This window comes from Spermophilus citellus (assembly GCF_964194105.1).
Source record: "Spermophilus citellus genome assembly, chromosome: 5".
Taxonomy (NCBI): Eukaryota; Metazoa; Chordata; class Mammalia; order Rodentia; family Sciuridae; genus Spermophilus; species Spermophilus citellus.
Genome location: NC_138186.1, coordinates 102,131,974 through 102,152,186, shown reverse-complemented (window position 1 = coordinate 102,152,186; position 20,213 = coordinate 102,131,974). Strand labels below are relative to the sequence as shown.

General features: G+C 34.1%; 1 protein-coding gene across 6 annotated transcripts in view; it reads left to right on the top strand.

Annotated features, from left to right (window-relative positions):
• Positions 1-274: 274 nt before the first annotated feature.
• EPHA7 (EPH receptor A7) overlaps positions 275-20,213 on the top strand; it is a 168,702-nt gene continuing 148,763 nt past the window's right edge. For all 6 annotated transcript variants that reach the window (XM_081294724.1, XM_081294723.1, XM_081294722.1 and 3 more), the window contains exons 1-3: positions 275-575; positions 4,967-5,031; positions 8,614-9,283. In XM_081294724.1, the coding sequence (XP_081150850.1) occupies positions 479-575; positions 4,967-5,031; positions 8,614-9,283 (832 nt within the window). In that variant the 5' untranslated portion in view covers positions 275-478. The remainder of the gene's footprint in view (positions 576-4,966; positions 5,032-8,613; positions 9,284-20,213) is intronic.

Sequence of the window (20,213 nt, the reverse complement as noted above, 5' to 3'; positions counted from 1 at the left end):
GAGCAGAGCCAGAACCTGGAGGGAATCCTGGACCCGCAACCTGATTCCGCTCTGCGCTGATTGGCTCGTGTTTCGGACTCCGCCCCCGAGGTTGAGGCTGCCGTTTCACTGGGACCCGCCCCTCGGCCCTGGGAATCGCCTCCTGGCAGGCCGGCTGTGCCTGCCACTCAGTCAGAGTGGCGGAGGCTCTCGGATCCGAGCCCCGCCCCCTCCCCCCTAATTGATATTATTGGAGTGTGGAGCAAGCGGCCGGTCTGCAGTCGGAGACTTGCAGGCAGCAAACACGGTGCGAACGAACAGGAGGGGGGGGGGGGAAATAAAAAAAATCTAAACGTGGAGCAGCCGGCCTGGGACCGAGAAGGGGAATCGATGCAAGGAGCGCAGTAATAATAATAGAAACCCACTTCGGAGCAAACAGCATTTTAAAAAGCTGCGACTCAAGATAACTGAAACCTAAAATAAAACCTGCTCATGCACCATGGTTTTTCAAACTCGGTACCCTTCATGGATTATTTTATGCTACATCTGGCTGCTCCGCTTTGCACACACGGGGGAGGCGCAGGCTGCGAAGGAAGGTAAGGCGATGGGAAAGCAAAGTTTGTTCTGACTTATTTATTTAGCTGTCTACCTGCACTAGCCGGCTCGTCCGCGGCGCTGCCGGCCGCGCCTCCGGCGCCGGTCGACCCTCCCCCGCCGGCTCTCCGCCCCCTCACCGCTCAGGCAGCTCCTGGAGGACTGGCAGGCAGCTAGCCAGGATTGCTCGAACCTCCTGCAGCCCCGTGCCCGGAGCCGTCTATCCGGTGGGAGCGAGATTTCAAGCACTGGCAGTCCGGAGGGCAGAAGCGGCTTTGGAGGGTGCAGGGGTGGGGTGAAAGGGACAGCCGGTGAGCTCATTCCCTAGGACCTCGGGCGGGTCACATCTCTCCTTTCATCCCTTTCCTCCTCTCCCTTCTCACTGTGTTCACCTCCTGTGGAAGCTGCGGCCAGAGTTGGGTTGGAGACTGAGGAGCGCAGCTCCTAGCGTTCCCACCAGCCCTCCAGCGAGCGGCGGGAGCCTGGAGCCTTCCCAGAGTGCCTGAGACTTTTGTGAGCTCCGAACATTCTACTAATGAAGTGCTCACTGCGTCGGTGGAGGCGGCGCGGGCCTGCGGTTGGCGCTCGGCCGCCGGCGCGGAACAATAACGCCTAGAAGGTGGCTGAAGCGGGGCGCGTGCGCCCCGCGCCCGGCGGGCGGGGATGTCTCCATTCAGGGCGCTAAACGCGCGGGGCCCAGCGACCGTAGGGCAGCGGCAGCCCAGCGGGCACGGTAGGGATGGGGAAGCAGGAGTTGGGCTGGAGCTGTGCAATTTGTAGTGGGATGCCGCTGGGTGATTAGAACTCGCCAATCATTTGACCCAGAGACCTGCAGTACAAGTGGCCAAACCTTGAGGAAGATCTAGGGTTAGTTCTTGTGGGAAGATCCGGTTTCATTTGGCCAGCTAGACACGCCTGTGTATTGTTGTTATTATTATTATTATTATTATTTTTCCTTCGTCTTTGAACCATTGACAAAAGGTAAAATACCTTTTGGTGCCTGTAGTTGGAGCTGAGGAAAAATAAATCCTGTCAATGGAAGTGTCTTGCTTCTGATAGGTGTCACAACCCCCAACCCCATCTTCCAGGCTATATCCGTGTGTACATATGTTTGTGTGTGTGTGTGTGTGTGTGTGTGTGTATTTTAAGCAAAATACGGATAACAAAGCTAGCGAACTAGCCTTGTTTCTGAAGTGTGAAGTGCAAGAATCTGTTGGATTTAGGTCATGGTGGTAATAAAGAAGGGGAGTAGTATCGGTCCTCGCTATTTCTATTCCTGAAAACTGAGTGATTTGGTGCTTTTTTATTTTCTTCGTGCACTCCTCTTCGTTCATTGAATACCCCCCCCCAACACAGTGCTGTATTCTACTCTTTCAAATAGCCTGACCTTGTGACCCCAGTCTGCACATCTGCATTCTCCGTTGGCGCTGAACCCATTGAGAGAAAACCTTGCCTCTGAGCTAATGGTTATGTGTTTGCAAAGGGACCGACCTCTAATACAAATACGCAACCATACACACTAAAATCCACATTTGGATTCTTTTGACATTGGTGATCAGAAACATGAAGCCCTGTCTCCTTGTCGTGATTCCTTCTGAGTAGCGGGACCGGAGGAAAAGTTTACACCGCCGCGGCAAAGACCAGAGCGCGAGCACACGCAGACTCCAGCAGGAGTTTGAGCTATAAATAACTGCATCACTAGGGGGAGAGGTTCCTGCAGCCAGAATGTCTCACTCGCTTGGCTCTTCTGGGTGCAAATTACGTGGAGTGGATTCTGATTCTAGGAGCCTGCATTTTCTACATGCAGGAGTGAGATGTTTAAGACAGGTGGAGGGGATTGTTCTATGGTGGGTGGTCGGCAAGTACGCCCGACTTCTCTAAGCTCCCCAAGCTCAGTGGTGATCAAGAGCTGGCGTTCTGGGAGCGAACTAGCTTCAAGGTGGCCCGCGGCGTCGTGGCACACAGGGGTAAGCGCCGTGAGCGCCTCAAGCAAATCTTCAGTCTCTAGGATGGTTCCAAGTGGCTGGAAGAATAAAAGGGACCCCCCCTTCCTCTACTCTCCCCACGCACTTTCTCTAGCGGAGGTCAGTTTCCCTTCCCGCTACTGGAAGGGCGGGTATAAGTCAGTCTGACGCCTGGAAGCTAAGTGCAGCTGCTGCTTTTCTTTTCTGTAAATGTAGCCGCCACTGTTCCCTCAGAGGAGACGCTTCCCGAAAGCGTCTCTCCTGCTCCCCGCTCTTTCTGGAGCAAGGGCGCCACCGGCTCCCTGGAGTGCCCAAGTCTGGCGAAAGCCTAATGGATGCTTGGCGCGGCTGGCGCGCAGGTCTTGAGCCCCCGCCCCGCCCCGCCAACGGCCCCGCCCCGCCCCCGGCAAGCCACCGCTGCCCGCGCGCAGCCCTGGACTGGCTGGGTCCCGGCGCGCTGGGTTCTAGCTTCGGTGCACCCACCCACGCCGGCCCGCGCGGCAGGTTGGGGAGCTAGTCAGCCCTGAACCTGTGTTCCGCGTCCGGATCGGCTGCGGGGATGCGCCTCCGTGGAGATAAGGGAGGATAGCTCTTGGTACTCCCAACAGAAAGGATAAAGCACCCACTTGGGGTTTATCCTGAGAGTGGACCAGGGGAAGTAATATACCAATCACTTGAGAGCTGCTTCTGATTAAAAGCTTTGTGGTCGTTTTTTTGTTTTGTTGTGATATGTTGGTTGCTCTCTTGTTTGTCATCACCACCCTACTGTGGCCCTTTGCTCCCACCAGTGGGCTGATCTAAGGGGTGTTGAAATGGCTATGGCAGTAAAGGATAATCACAATGTTAATTTCATTCCCCCGAACCACCCTAGAAGGTCACCTGGATTTTGAATCCGGTTGTCTATTGTTAGTGCGGAAACAAACAGTTTCAAAAGAAGAGACCAGGAACCCACAGTTTCCTTGTGCTTCATTTCTCTTGCTGAGGGTACAAATAAACTTTAAAATTTACTTTTCACTTAAATTCACTAGTCCAACGATTTGTTAATGGAGACAAATGGAAATACAGAATGATATGTTCTAAGTGTGTGAGTGTTTCCTAATTGAAAGGAAGTCAAATGTTTGTGGTTAAGATTTTTTATTTTTCCAGACATAGACTCCCTGACAGTCTTAAGTGTAAAACACTGAAACAAAAACTGATGTCTCTATGACTTATCTTCAGTTACGGGAAATAACTTTGACGTGTGTGAAGCAGTTGAACACATAATCAAGGGCTCCTTTGTTTTCTCAACACGTTTTCATTACCTTTCAAGTAGTACACATTTTCCCTCTAGTGATTGAGAATTGTTCAGTATTTAAAAAGCTCATTCAACTACATGTTTTTAAGTCAAAATTTTAACATTTTGCTAGGGTTAATGTTAAGTATATTTACATACCCCAAAACATATGTTCATATGATTTCTGACCAAATTAATGAATTTGCCAAAATACAGTAGTCAGATAAATATTTTTAAATCCATTAACTTATGTAACTCTGAATCCAGTTTGATCCAAAGAGTTGTCTTTATAAGAGTAATTGACCAAAATGCAATAAAATTATCAAACTGGAAATATGATGTGTATCAATGTATAATATTCTAATGCATTATACTATGAATTCTACTCACAATATTTATTATGCTTTTACAAATATTAAATTAATTACACTATGCCTTTTGATAGAAAAAAGTGGAATACAACTGGTTTTAGAAGTCAGTTCAGAGTTTAGATATACCATTTTGAGAATTTGCTAATTGAAATATTCAGAAATCTAAAAAAAATACTCAAAGCTGATGTTTGATTAACTAAAAAATATGCCTTGTAGATATTAGTCAATTTGTTTTTCTTGTAATATTGCTTAACAGTTTTCGTATGTATAAGTTATTTTGGGAAGAGAGAAAACACTGAAAAGTTTCTTTTTTTTAATAAACTCCAATTCTCAGGAGAAAATAGGAAGTACAATTTGCAGAATATTATAAATTAGTGACTGACTGAAGGGTAATATGAGAATTGCACCTTGTTATATTCATGCTGTTGTATTTGAGAAAGTCTGAAGAGTTCAATGGTTTATAAAACTATAACATGCAGTTGCTGTACAGTAAGTGTATCACATTTCAATTTTTTTACTGTTAATTTTTATGTCTTAAAATTTATTTTAATATTTTAAATTAAAGAATACCAAATAATATACTAGTATTTACTATCCTTTTTCCTTCAGAAAGTAGAGTATACTTTTATAAAGTAGCTGTTCTTTCCATCATTCATTTATAGAAATAATTATCTGAATATCATAAATCATATAGTGGAAATTATATTAAAAATTTCATATTAAAATGCTTACAGATATGTTTAAAATTTTCATGTAACATTTGGAAATAAAACTTTCTTTTTCAGTACTACTGCTGGATTCTAAAGCACAACAAACAGAGTTGGAATGGATTTCCTCTCCACCCAATGGGGTACGTACTTCTACTCATAAAATACCATCATTTATTCTTTAAAGTAAGAAACAAAATCGCCCTCTGTTCCCCAGGGGAATTATTCACATTCTTATATTTAAAGTGTTTTAAATCGAAACATGTTGTTCAGTGTTTTGTTGTGTTATGAGTCTTGATTTCTCTCAATAGATAAAACATATTTAGAACTTGGGGAAACGGGGAAAAATATCCCTATAACCCTAGCTTTTGAGTTCTTATTGTGAGTGGAATCAGACCTCAGGGTCTAGGCTATAAATACTAGCTAATTACAGGGGACATTCCCTTGACAAACTCACTTAAACCTTTCTTTTTGTTGTTGTTGTTGTTGTTGCTTTTTACTTCTGTAATATAATCACCAGATAGGTTGTGTGTAATTCTTTAAAATAGTAAGTAATCTTTTATCCTTTAAAAAAATTAGTTTCACCATCTTTCATAAAATAATCTAAAATGTAACTAAAAATGTAATATGTTGAACATTGAGGCATAAGATTTGCTGTAAAAATTATCCATATTTATATCATATGATATCTGCTGTGATTAATCTGTAGTGATGGCAGAATGACATATTACTGTAAAAAATCTGCTACAGTAAATGTAACAATAAAAATCCATCAGAACAGGAATAAACCTTAAAAATGTTGACATTCTAAATATTTTTAATATATTTAGAAAAACATTTTTTTTACATTTTTTTTTTTTTTTTTTTTTTTACTAGCCATGGTTTACTGTCTTAATTCTAATTGTGGGATAGGGAACATTCTTCATCCCTTATTAAGGCAAAGTGCTTTGAGAAAGGAGAACATACAGTGTTACTTAAGTTTGCTTCACCACATGAGGAAATCTGGAATCAAAAGAGCTTGAATTCTAAGGATATAAAAACTGTTAGATACTGCAAATAGAAGAATGAAAGTCTGAAAGGGATTTTTTAGTAGAAGAACAATATCATAAAATCAATAAGTCTTGAACTGAAATTTAGTTTTAAGAATGCACAATGTGGACAATTTTAATCTGCCTAAAACATTCAGAGTTTTCATTACATTAATTTTTGAGAGATTGTTTTAGATCATATTTCAGTTATCTCTACTAGTCACAATAAATTATGAAAAAGTGAAAAATATTTCATGATTAATATAAAAGTACACTGAGTTTGAGGTATGAATGTAATACTTTCCTGAAAGTGAAGTGGTTTCCCTGAGTAAAATAATATTCATAATAAAAAAGAAAGATATTAAGGATTAAAAATGAAACACATTTCTTGCCAGTAACAGATTTAGTATATTTTCTACCATTCATCAATTAAAACAAATAAAGATAGAACATAGTTTTCTCCCTGAGGAAAAGTAAACTGTTATATGATTGTAGTATTTCACTCATGTAATGCACAAAATTATAATATGACTTTCAATGTTATCTTGGGCTCAAATGGGCATTTTATCAGTCCAGAGAAACTTGGGCTAATAGTTAAACATATATGGCAGTAGGAATCAACAAATATTATTAGAACATGAGATTGACAATATTTTCCATGTATGACACAGATTGATTCAAATGATTAAATAGAAAAATGGGAAAATATTGTTATTAATACATAAGTTTTGAAAAAATATTTTGCAAGTATGCTATAAAAATGCAGTGCCTAAAGTAAGACACCTTTCCCAATAGTGTCATTTTTGAAATGACTGCAGTTTTAGATTATAAAGCAAGAGTTGCTTTAAATGTATTTATGTAGTCTCTCTATTTGTTACTTACATCACAGTTTTCTTGAAAATTTCTCCTCAGAAATAAAGCAATTTAAATACAAATTTTAATTAATTGAGCCTCATATGAAATAAAATTAATTTTTTCATGCATAGATTAAAAATACTCTTGATGTAGATATAGGAATTTTTGAAATATATTGCTTTTTAAGTTAGCTTTAGTTTCTGCAAACTGTGGAATTGTCAAAAAGAGTAAATTTATCTTTGTGGATTTTGCTTTTTTTGGTAGATTAACATTACTAATCTTACTTCATTTGATAAATTTAATCTAATCAAGAGACCAAACTTTACTCACTCAAATCTATAAATTTTGTATATTTGGCTGAGTGCCGAACAAAGTATAGGCAACTAACTGAAACAAAGAAAAAAAATGTGAGTACTGTTAACTACTCAAACAAAATTTGTGCTAAAGAAGGTGCAGTATGAAAATTCGTTCTTTACTATATATGAAGACCTTTGGCGATACTAGCCTGCCAAAATAAAATTGTAGCTAATATTATAGAACTATTACAAGAAATTTATAAATTGTAATGTATTGCTATTTTGTCAGTTCTGTTAATTTCCTAAGAACAGTTTTAAAAGTAGATAATAATATTATATAGAGCAATTAAATTGATACACTAATCATCTTTAACAAATAAAACTCATTATCAAATACTTGTTATATTATTTTCCCATCTTTTCTTGAAACAATAGTTTAAATATTACATCCTAAGTGATTTTGGACTTGCGTACTATTATAATTTTATACTTGACGTGTGATCGCAGAAATTAATACAAGTAGATGCATTTCAGTATTAAGGTATCATAAATGTAAAATAGAAAATTTCCCAATAAGAGTAATAAATAACAGAAACTATTCTTATTCTAGGCTTTTAAGACTATTAGATAAAATGAATTCTTTACTGTTGAGCACTAGGTAATACTATATATGGTTCAACAATCTTTGAAATTGTTACTAAACTGCCTGTTCTTTTTGTTTTTTGGTGAAAACATAATTTTGGTTGGTTTGTAGTATATATTGTATCAGAATATGAATAGACATTTTTAAACTTCTGATGTTTCCTGACAGAAAGCATATTACAAAATGAGGTACAACTTGCTGATTTGTCATGTCTATTGATTGTCTATTGAAAACAATTTTTATAAAGACGAATCACTTTTGGAACTATTTATTTATGGTTATGTGGCTTTATGTACAATATTAAAACAGTACTTCAATATATAAACAACTCTGTAAAATGCTACTCCCTTATAGCTCATTTTGAAAAGATTGTAATATATCTCACCTTGTAAATAACATGTCATCGAATACGTTTATATTTCACTTCTCTTGGCATTTTTCTCCCCCATGTTTTTAGGTAATCTGTAAGTTGTAGTATAATATGGCCACTTAAAATGTCAACTGAGTTTTCAGAAATTCTGCCATGCATCCAAGTGTATATACTTTAAATGGTAATTTAAATAATTGTGAGTCTTAGTCTATAAAAATTGTAATCTCAGTGGAGAATACAGACATAAGCAAACATGCAAAAAGAAATGCTAATATACTAGCAAACAGATATTAAACAAAATGAAATATTTATTGTATGTTCAAACAAAGCAAGCAACATAAGTGATGTTCCAAGCTGAAGTGGAAATCCTTCTTTTCTCTGGTTTGCAGTGTTTGTTGAGATAGGAATCAACTTAACACTTTCAATGATCCACATTTGGGATATGGTTTATGCATTTTGAAAAGCAGCATGTTATCTTTTTTTTGTTGTTGTTCTGAATAACTGATGACCTTTTTTTTTTTTAATTTTCACAGTGGGAAGAAATTAGTGGTTTGGATGAGAATTATACTCCAATAAGAACATACCAGGTGTGCCAGGTCATGGAGCCCAACCAAAACAACTGGCTGCGGACTAACTGGATTTCGAAAGGCAATGCACAAAGGATTTTTGTAGAATTGAAATTCACTCTGAGGGATTGTAACAGTCTTCCTGGAGTACTGGGAACTTGCAAGGAAACCTTTAATTTGTACTATTATGAAACAGACTACGATACTGGCAGGATTATAAGAGAAAACCTCTATGTAAAAATAGACACCATTGCTGCAGATGAAAGTTTTACCCAAGGTGACCTTGGTGAAAGAAAGATGAAGCTTAACACTGAGGTGAGAGAGATTGGACCTTTGTCCAAAAAGGGATTCTATCTTGCCTTTCAGGATGTAGGTGCTTGCATAGCTTTGGTTTCGGTCAAAGTATACTACAAGAAGTGCTGGTCCATTATTGAGAACTTAGCTATCTTTCCAGATACAGTGACTGGTTCAGAATTTTCCTCTTTAGTTGAGGTTCGAGGGACATGTGTCAGCAGTGCAGAGGAAGAGGCGGAAAACTCCCCCAGGATGCACTGCAGTGCAGAAGGAGAATGGTTAGTGCCCATTGGAAAATGTATCTGCAAAGCGGGCTACCAGCAAAAAGGGGACATGTGTGAACGTAAGTAATATGTGCTCTTATGATTCTTTAAATATTTTTACTACTTCAGATGTCAAACATTTTAAGTAATAATAATAATGATTCAAATAAATAAATATGCTCTATATATAATCTGTTCAATTCAGTAGATCTGACACAAAGTCACTATCGGACTTAGCAAATGCCTGGTGTGGTATCTGCACTAATGATGTGTTGTAAATATTGGTGACCATGATATTTGTTAAAAAATTAATTTGTCCTGATATGAAACTCAACAGTTTCACTTTGGGCTATGGGGCTTAAGATAGGAGACCAGATAGGTGGACTAGAATTAGGAGGATTAGTGTGACATTAATCAGGATTTAATGAAATGTGATTTCTCCTGTTTTTAAGGAGTAAAAAATAGAAGTTCAACTGGACTGCTAACAAGAGCTCCACAAATAGGCATGGCATAAAATAATATCTTTTCAAACTTTAGAAATGTTTATTACAAATAATATAACTTTGATAAAACTCATTATATTTCACTTTATAAGTCTGCATTTACTTCTATCAAAGATGTATTTCTTTACTGGACTAGAAGTTAAAATGAGTGCTCTTCTGAAAGTCATGTTACAATGGGCCACATTTTTGTGAAAGTGGACCAAAATGAAGTTTTAGTTATCTCTGTTTATCAGTTGAATGTTCTTTATTTATTTTCAGACAATACTAGCATATAAATTACTAAATATTTTTCTTTCCTTTGTAAAACAGGCCTTTCTCTTATATAGAATTATGTGGTCAACTGGTCATTATTTTTCATTTTAAAGCAATGCCACATAAACCTTCCATATTGATATTATTCTACATGTAGGTCCTGAAAAAAATCTCATTATAAAATTATATTACTTATATCACATATGACTTATAATATATAATACATCAACAAAATAACTTTTGTATATTCTTTATAATCCTATAACAGCAGCCTATGAGGTAGTTAGAGGGGACTAGAGCTAATCATACCTATTATAACTGAATTTGCTTGATAACATTATTTTCAGACAGTGTATTCTGTGCTTTGCATATTAGCTTACTTAATGAGGTAGGTATGATTATCATGTCTGTTGTAGAATGTAGAAAGTTGACTCTAAGAAGGGTTAACTAGCTTGCTTGGCATTATATTAGTAATATTTGCCTTTCCTTACATTCAAAGTTAAGGCATTCTGACTCTAGGACCTGGGCTTTTAGCAGCAAAATCACTATTGTTTCTAAGAAGATTCCTAGTAAATATTCTTTTTCATTGCTGAAGTTAAATGTCTCACATGTAGCAATGTTGTGCCCCATATATCATATAAAAATCATGTTGTTTCCCTATAAATTTTTTATTTTACTGAAATAACTGAAGAAATAACAATTTTAAAATGTATTTAAATCTTTGATATCCCAAACAGTCACATATAGCTCTTGGCACTTTGGACAGTAGCTCCTCTGAATTCTGATGTGTTGTAAATATGAATTACAAACTGGATTTCAAAGGCATACTACAAAACAGGAATATAAGATATGTCATAAGTAATTTTAAAAAAAATGTTTACTGCAAGCTAAAGTCATATTTTAGATACATTGAGTTAAATTTAACATAATATCAAAATTAATTTCAACTGTTTCTTTTTATTCTTTTCTTATTGTAGCTACCTGAAATTCAGAAAGGATACACATTGCTCACATTATATTTCTCTAGGAAATATAAAACATTTTTAGATAGAGTAACTGCAAATATATTTTCCATACTATTTGAAGAGTTAAATCCGTTATTAGGATGGTTGCTAAACATACAAAGTACGGTGGCTCAGAACTCAGTTATTTTTTGTACTTTATGTGACAATGTAAAGTGAACTCTAAGCAAAGCAAATAGAGATGCTGTAGGTTCAGGTCTCATAGAACAGCTTAGCAGAATCTTTTTATACACCTTGAGGGAGTCAAATCTAACTCTCACTGTCTTATTTCTTGGCCCCTCACTGATAATATTTTTAATCTAGTAGAAAAATCCTTCAGGTCCTATAGCATATGTAGAAATCAGTACTAGGAGATAGAATGCTATTGCACAGGGTATGGATAAAAGTATTTCCACTGAACAAATTCTTGCTAGTGTACTAATCATTCAGTGAAAGGTTTATTGATCCATTCGAAGTTACTTGAAAGTGAAGGTGGTTTCAACGGTAATAATTATTTCAAAATTTTAAGAACACTACTACACTTTTGTTGTAAAAGCAGCCAGTTTTAATATTTTGCAGGTCTTACTTGATGTCGAAATAGAATTTAAAAGTTTTGCACATTTAAAAAATGGAAAATAAAAAAGAATAGATATACATATAGAAGTACAAAATTAAATTTGCTTAAGAACAGAATAGGAAATAACATCAAAGGTCTTGCTGGTTTAAAATTTAAATGTTATAATGAAAATCATAGTAATTTTTTGTTTCATTTTGTGTGATTTAACTCCAATGAGTTCTACATTTATTTTCAAAGAAAAAGCAATCAGGAAGTGTGTGAGTTCTATACATTTAAGTAGAAAATTTAATAAGAAAAAGACTTTAACCACAATAAACAGATATATTTACTATTAAAACAAAAGTTCCCAATTTCTTCCAAATGAGCAAAACCATTTCTTTAAAAGTAGTAGTATTAAAATTAATTGTTTTAGTTTTAAGAATTGAAAACACATTTGAATACCAAGATTATTGCAAGTTATATGATGTACCTAAACAAATAAACTAAAATTATTCCACTGCCATCTCCATGAACCCTGCCTTGGGATAGATGGAATTAGGTATTAATAGTAAGTGTCTATTTAAAAAAAATGATTAAAGAAGGCAAAATGCCTCCTTACGGTCTCTTATATGTACATGGCTGTAAGTCAGGTAAATTGTTTATGACATAACTTTCTTAATTTTTTAGACGTGGTGATGTTGACAAGGAATTAAATACCTTAAACTTAACTATGGAACCATGTTCATTTGCAAAAGCACTTCTCTCCCTGGCATAATTCCAGTGCATTGCTGTAAGAGTGCTTGTCTCTGGATTCAATCCAGGCCTGCCTTTATAATATTCCTCCTGTTTAATTTCAATGATTCTGTTAAGAGTTTGAAAACAAATCCAGTACCATATTGAGGGAAACTAATGTTTTGAGAGAGGATGCTGGTGAGTCCCTAGCCAAACAAGGGTGGTTAGTCACTTAAAGGCAAGTTTATCTGGGCACTTCCTGATGTGGTAGTCCATTGTATGTTTGATAATAGGATAATATGAAATATGAGTAACGATGAAAACTGATAACAATTTTGATTGGTTGATATGATTTTTGTTTCATGAGCTTGAAAAAAGAACTCAGTTTTGAAAGCAAATTATTTCTCAGGTCTTGTAATTCTTAAATATAATGCTTTCATGAGAATACATATTCACAGTAATTTTTAAAATATATAATTCCCGTTAGTAGGCTTTTCTTGTCACAATTTATTTTGAAAAATTTACTTTTAAGTTGCAATGTATATTTAAACTAGCCAATATATTTTCCTAGATTAAAAATGTGATTCTTTAAAAATATAGAGCACATTATTATGTTTTACATATACAAAAAAGTTTTGAGAATACTAATAAAATTGTATAATGAAATATATTTTAAATTTTTATAATTTCTGTATCACTTTATTCAACTTAAAAATTAGAAAGGTGTTTTGAGATGTGTGGAGCTCAGGATTATGACTTGGATTTGGGTCAGAAATACAGTGTATGCTGAACAAACATGTTCATTTTCTCATTTAATCCTTATCACATCATTAAGAGATGGACAGTTTTATGTTTTTCTCTTTCTTTCAATATATGAAGAAATCAAAGCCCAGAGACATTTATAAGTAATATAATTAAATGAGAATTCAGAATCCTGATTGCCAATTTGTCTTTTTTCCCCACTGTACTATACTGCTACCCTAAAATTTTCTCTGGAGTTTTCTAGTTATATCTTAGTTACTGAACAACTGATGAAACATTATTTTAAGTAGGGTAACTAAATGCCCAGTTTGCCTAGAATAATTATTTTACTTGTTATAATTGCTTTTTTTCAATTTTAAATGTGCTTTTTCTGATGAAATGATAAAATATATCATTTAACTATAAAAAGTTAAGGATGTAATATAGTTTCATGAACATATTCCAGAACATAGAAATGTGATTCACTTACCGTATTTATTGCTCAATTTTAAATTTTCTGAAAAGTAAAGTACAGAAATGTCCTTTTTAGTGATTTTATGTATATAGATGAATAATTTTCAGTTTAATAATTTTACTTGATAGTCACTAATTATTTTCCATTAATAAGTTAGGAGTTCTAGAAATATTTTAATGTATAATTATGCACACATTGCATTTATAATTCTATAAATTAAAACCTGCATTCAACCTAATAGCCGTAACAATATTTAAAATCTGTTTCTTGATTAGATATTTGGAAAATCATTCTTATTTTTTATAGACAAGCAACATGTAAATTATAACACCAGTTTTTATGATAACAAACAAGTCTTTAATTAAATAACATATACTGAAATGGAAGATAACCACAAGGTAAATGTGAGTTTTTAAAATAGAGTTTTAAAATTCGGTCTCCACAACTTATCAGGTACATAAAGTAGGACAAATTCTCTAAACTTTAATTTCTTTAAGTATAAAATGGGGCTAATAAAAATAGTACCTCCCTCACAGCATTCATGTCAGAATTTAATGAAATAATACATGTTAAAACTCTAAGAATAGTATCTGGGACATAGCAAATAATCAATGAATACTTGCTGTTATCTTATTATTAATAATGCAACAAGGAGTTTGCTGAGTAAAGAAATCTCATAGTAATGAGTGAATGAGTATGTATCTTATAGAGCAGAAATAGTTAAATATCCTTTGAACCAATAATCTGTCTCAGTTATTTTACTTAGGAGGACATTTAAATAAAAGAAATTTTTACCTAGGCACTTTTTCGCTCCAGCAATGTGCATATCTTCAAGTATTGGAAACAATTGAAATGTTAGAAATTAAGGTATATCATATTAATTTAGTTTAGTTCTTAAAATATCAATACTGCCTATCAATGATAGGAATTTTGAATTGTCTTATTTAATAATATCAACAAAAAAGAAAATAAACTTCTGCATTTATTGATATTTAGAGTCATGCACAATATACCCAGAGGAAAAAAAATGGGTCATAAATATAACAATAAATATGTTAGATAGGGTGGGATTATGAGTGATCTTTTGTTCTTTCAAAGATTTTAAAATATGGAGAAAATTAATTCTTATCTTTTACAATTTAATTTTTAGTTATAAATAACCTGATAGTTCATACAAATACATGATGAATTATACCTTCAAAGTATGAGTTTTCAAAATTATATTAGCTTCTGTATAAAACAGATAATTGAGCATAGTAAATGTCAAGCATAATTTAAACAATATAAAAGGCTAGCATTTCAAAGCATTTGATAGGATTTTATTCATTTGGTAGATTTTTTTTTTTTTAGAGAGAGAGAGAGAGAGAGAGAGAGAGAAGAGAATTTTATTTTTAATATTTATTTTTTTAGTTCTCGGCGGACACAACATCTTTGTTGGTATGTGGTGCTGAGGATCGAACCCGGGCCGCACGCACTCCAGGCGAGTGCGCTACCAGTTGAGCCACATCCACAGCCCATTTGGTAGATTTTATTCATTTGATCATTAGTTATTAATAGATAGCAAGTCCTATTTGAACTCCTCCATGTGTATTAATAAATTTAATCTTGGAGGCAGGTGTCACTAAGTCATTTTGTAGGCATTATCATTATCCAAGAATAAAGCGATACTTTAATTGAAGTATTAATAAAATACCTCAATAGTATATACTAGGTTATATACATCACCTGTATGATATATGTAAACTTTTTTATTTTTTGGTACTGGGGATGAAATTCAGAGGCATTGGGCCACTGAGCCACATCCCCAGACCTACTATGTATTTTATTTAGAGACAAGTTCTAACTGATTTGCTTAGCACTTTGCTTTTGCTAAGACTGGCTTTGAATTCGAGATTCTCCTGCCTTGGCCTCCCAAGCCACTCTGATTACAGGCGTGCGTCATCACATCCAGCTAAATTTTTTTTTTTTTTAATGTAAAGAAACCAAAGCATATTGAAGATGGGTTAAGTACTGACTCTCACAGAGTGGCAGCCTGCTATTAAATCAAGGTGCTCTGGCTTCATAATCCTTAACCTGTACTCTGTTTTTTTGTAGAGGAGTGTTTTATCTATTGCAAATGCTTATAAAAATATAATTTCAGAATATCTAGAAAATAAGTGATACTAACCTGAACATTTTCTTTCATTATTATTTCAACATTTTTGTCTCTGTCTTAACTAATATTATAACTATTTTATCTGCTTTGTCATTTTCTTTCCTATTCCAGTTCTTTAAGTGGCTGTCAAAATATACTTTGTAAATCACAATATAAATGAGGTCCTTTTATTATTGAGAAAATGCTAGCCACTTAATTGCCCACTGAATTCACTATTTTTTATTGATTGTTCAAAACATTACAGAGCTCACGATATATCATCTTTCATACATTAGAATGTACAAAGAACTCAAAAAATTAAACAATAAGATAGCAAATAACCCAATCAACAAATGGGCCAAGGACCTGAACTATTTTTTTATGTTGGCTTTCAGATCCTTTCATCTTGACCCCAGCTGCATATTTTCCTTCAGGTCCTTACTCATCTACCTGTCAATGGCCTTGTTCTACCTTGTAGATATTTCTGGGATGCCACATTAATTAATATTTGGCCTCTAAAAATCAGGAAAATAAATTAACTCCCATGCTTCTTATGATCACTTACTGTACTGAAATCCTGCTTCCTGGAAGAAGCTTTCCTGCCTTCTGTAGTTACTTCTTGTCTGTATTTTGGTGGTTATGGTTAGTACTGATCTTCTGGGTCTTACCATGCCTTTATTATTTTCTACACCCATGCCTTGTGTTGTGGTTTCCGGACAAAACCCACCAGGGTAGCTTAGGTTAAAAATTTAGACCTTTCAAATTAAATGCTATTTATACCCGGTTTGATAATATTTCCTTTTGAATAGTTATTCTCCACCCTCTCCCCATGGCAATGATGACATGGTATTACATTTTATTCATATGTACTTCCCTGTTACACTGTATAAGCTTTGTAACACCCGAAGCTTAAGCGTTCTACCGACACAACACAGTAGTGCGGTTCCTTGAATGACCTTAATCTTCTAATAAGTGTAAATTAAATTTCTTAATGTTTAGTCATATACTACCCACTGAAAAGGCAAATATTTTCTGTCTCCCGGTTCCTGTCATTAATTTACTTCTATACATGGCTGTTCTCTAGGAGTTGTCTTAAACTTTGGGAGCACAAGAACTCTCCATTGTGTTTCATTTTCATTGTCACATAAAGCAGGATGATGTGCTCAGAGTTACAAATATGGACAGCACACTGATCCAGATTTGAGAAACTTATTTCTATGAAAATAATTGTTTTTCTTCATTGTTTTGTACCATTTCCCGTCCCTGCCTTTTTGTCTTTCTTTTCAATTTCTCCACCTCCCTCCTGGAATGAAATGAGAAGTATTTCACCCACTTTGTATGTCTTGAGAAACAAAAAAACAAGAGTTTGAGAACATTTTCTAAATCAAAGAAGTCTGGAGAGCTGTCTATCTTTCTTACCTGGAAAAATAATTTTTTATCTAAAATTATATTTTTTTTGGTTCTGCATTGTGTATCACAAATATTTGAATTGAAGAACAAACAAAAATAGAAACAAAATTTAGAAATCATTCCCTAAGCTAAAATAATATTCTTTTCTGTAAATTGAAAAGCATGTATGTTTCATTATATGTCAAAATGCATCTCTAGTTTGAATTATACCTCTATTCCCTTTATAATTTTCCCCACTCTTCTTTAAATTATTCACATTCAGAAGCTCCTAGTTGTCTTAAGGCATTTTTTAATCTGTAATGGATCTGCAGCAATGTTACCTCCATGGTCCATGCCCACAGACATCTATTCCAGAAGCAACTGCTCTTATCAGTTTTTTTGTACTTTCCAGAGATAGCTGCTCATATATTTTTATAAATGTAGGGAAATATAATTGTGATATTTACAAGTAGAATCATTTCACAGTTTTCTTTTGGACATTGTATGAGTCTTAACATTATCCTAAGTTTTTTTACTTCTCTTCAGTTATTTTTTTATGTACCCACAATACGTTGAGTATGGTAATCAATCAGTAAATAAAGAAGAACAGAAAGAAGCATGAACCAATAAAAGGCAGGAGAAAATAAGGAAGGAAATGTGAAATTATTTGTCTGATTTAGTTTTCTTTAATTTATGATTATTATATGAGTTTGAGCATTTCTAATTAAGTATATGATCATGTTTTATATTTCTAGTGGGAATTTAAATTATTTTTAATTCCTGCCAGGTGGTATCATAGTATAAATCAGATATTTTGGATTTAATTTTATTTTTATATATAATTTACAGAAATTTCCTCTAAGACAATTATTACTAATCTATAAAACATTTTATTCACAATGATTTTGTCTATATAGAGCTATAAAATATAGTTATATTGTGTGAAAATAATATTTTCATGAAGAAATGTAATTTGGCTATATCCGTGATATTTTTCTCTATGTGTATAAAATATGATATATGAATCATAGAAGAAGATTTCAGAAAATCATTTTATTTCAGTTTCTCTCACATAAACTATTTTAAATTAATACATCACCTGCAAAATAACTCACACATTTAATTTTATGAACTGGATTCATATCCTCATTAGTTGTTGATGCAAAGACAATATGTAAAAAGTAAAGTGTCATATACACATATAATTTAAGGTTTTATTTTAAACATTTCAACTTGGAGTTTAGGTAAAATTAATGATTTATAGACACTTTTATTTTCCTTTTGTACCAATGGTATAAAGTTTGTTGAAAGTTATTGAATCTGCATGTCACAATGCAATAGTAGTCCCAAATGACAGCCTTTCCTAGGAACCAAACTTTGGTTCATTCACTTAAATTACTTACTTTTGGCCATGAATGTTATTTCTTGTCTCGAATGTATTAGCAAATCACGTAGCTTTGAAAGGTCATATACTATGCTTGCTCTATATCTTGCAACATATGTCACCTAGTCAAGCCCCTCACCTCTGGTCATTTTAGCCTTTGACCTGCAATAAAGTCATTACCACTGAATTATAACTTTTTGTAGAAAACCCAAATCTGTGGAAGGAAGTACCATGGTGCTTTTCAGTAAAGTATAAGGTTGATCACATATAATTTTAACTGCATATCTTGCATTTATTATTATTAAAGTTGAATGATCAATGATCTTTTATATTGGTATAAGCTCCTTTACTTCTTAAGAACATTTATAAAAAAGACAGGGCATGAGAATTAGAATAGAAGTGGATAGAGTAGAGTGTATCTAAAGAATGTACTTAAATGAGCAGTTAATAGATGTAATAAAAGTTTATTTTGAGAAAATAAGTGAAAGATTAGTAAGCTCACTATATGACTTTATATTTACCAGTGATTTATATGTACTGTGTCTATTTTAATAGTAGTTTACTACTATTGTCCAAACTACTTCCTATGTAGGTAATCATACTTAATGACATTAATTACATTAATTTAAAATAATAGGTTAAACTAATAAACCTAGTGGATTTTTAGAAATCTTTTTTATATCCAATTTTAACAAATTGAAATAAATTATGTTGCATAGTGTTCCTAATTAAGTTGATCTTTTCATATAACATAGTTTTATCCTTCAAAAGATATAGGAGGTAAGATATGCTACTTACCCACTGAAATATCACACATTCTTTATAACAAAGGTGCTTTATGGACATACACATGCTATTTAAGGATATATTTTCTTACAAGAAAATTAGAATTATAAATTCTTGGAATGTGAGTTTATATCATAAAAGATAAATTAGAGGGTTTTATTTTTTATGGTCTTTTGTTTTAAATCAATGGGACAACACACACTCAGCTATGCCCATCAAGAAGAAATCATACCTGAAAATTATGGAACAAGGAAACAAAGTTTATTTTTCTCCTTGACCCATTTTTAAGTTTCTAAATTGCTATTCACTAATCCCTTAATTTATAAATGCTTAAACAGTTACGATTTTCTTCTCTGTGAACGTCATAATTCAACAATTATAAAGAGGCTAAAAATTCCTATGTAATATTCTTGAATTATTATACATTTAAAGAAAAAAGAAAACAAAGTCACCACTATAATGTCTTTAAATTAGGCTTCAAAAAGCCAAAAATTTACAAACACCTTTTTATTGTGGTAGCTGCTTATAGGATATCTTTACAATATGTAATACTTGAAGACTGTGTCTTAGAATAGAAGATAAAGTAAATTCATTCTTTTACTTATGCTATATTTCTGTAATATTCTAGATATGAGGAAAATGGATGTTAGCAATAAATAAATGATTTGAATACTGTGGAAATAGTGTGTAAATATATTTAAAAATGAGAACACTGGATACCTCTTACCTTTCAGTAACCTAGGTTTTGAGCAGGAACAGTCTGCTGCTTAACCAGGCAAGTTTTGAATTGAATCCCTCTGAGAATCCTTCAGACTTTAGCCCCTTAGCCCTTAAAAGGGCAAATTGACAATTCTGCTAAATATGTTTTACCAAACTGACCCTTAAAATTAACACCTGGTAAGCTTAGACATTTATGTGGGAGCTGGAAAGCATGGGGCTCCAAGTTTATATTGAGATGATTATTCTCATTTTCTGAAGGAAAACTGGCAGGAACTTTTAAAATTTATTATAGGCCACAATTCATACTATGCCTGAAGTCCCCTCCATGTTAATTATA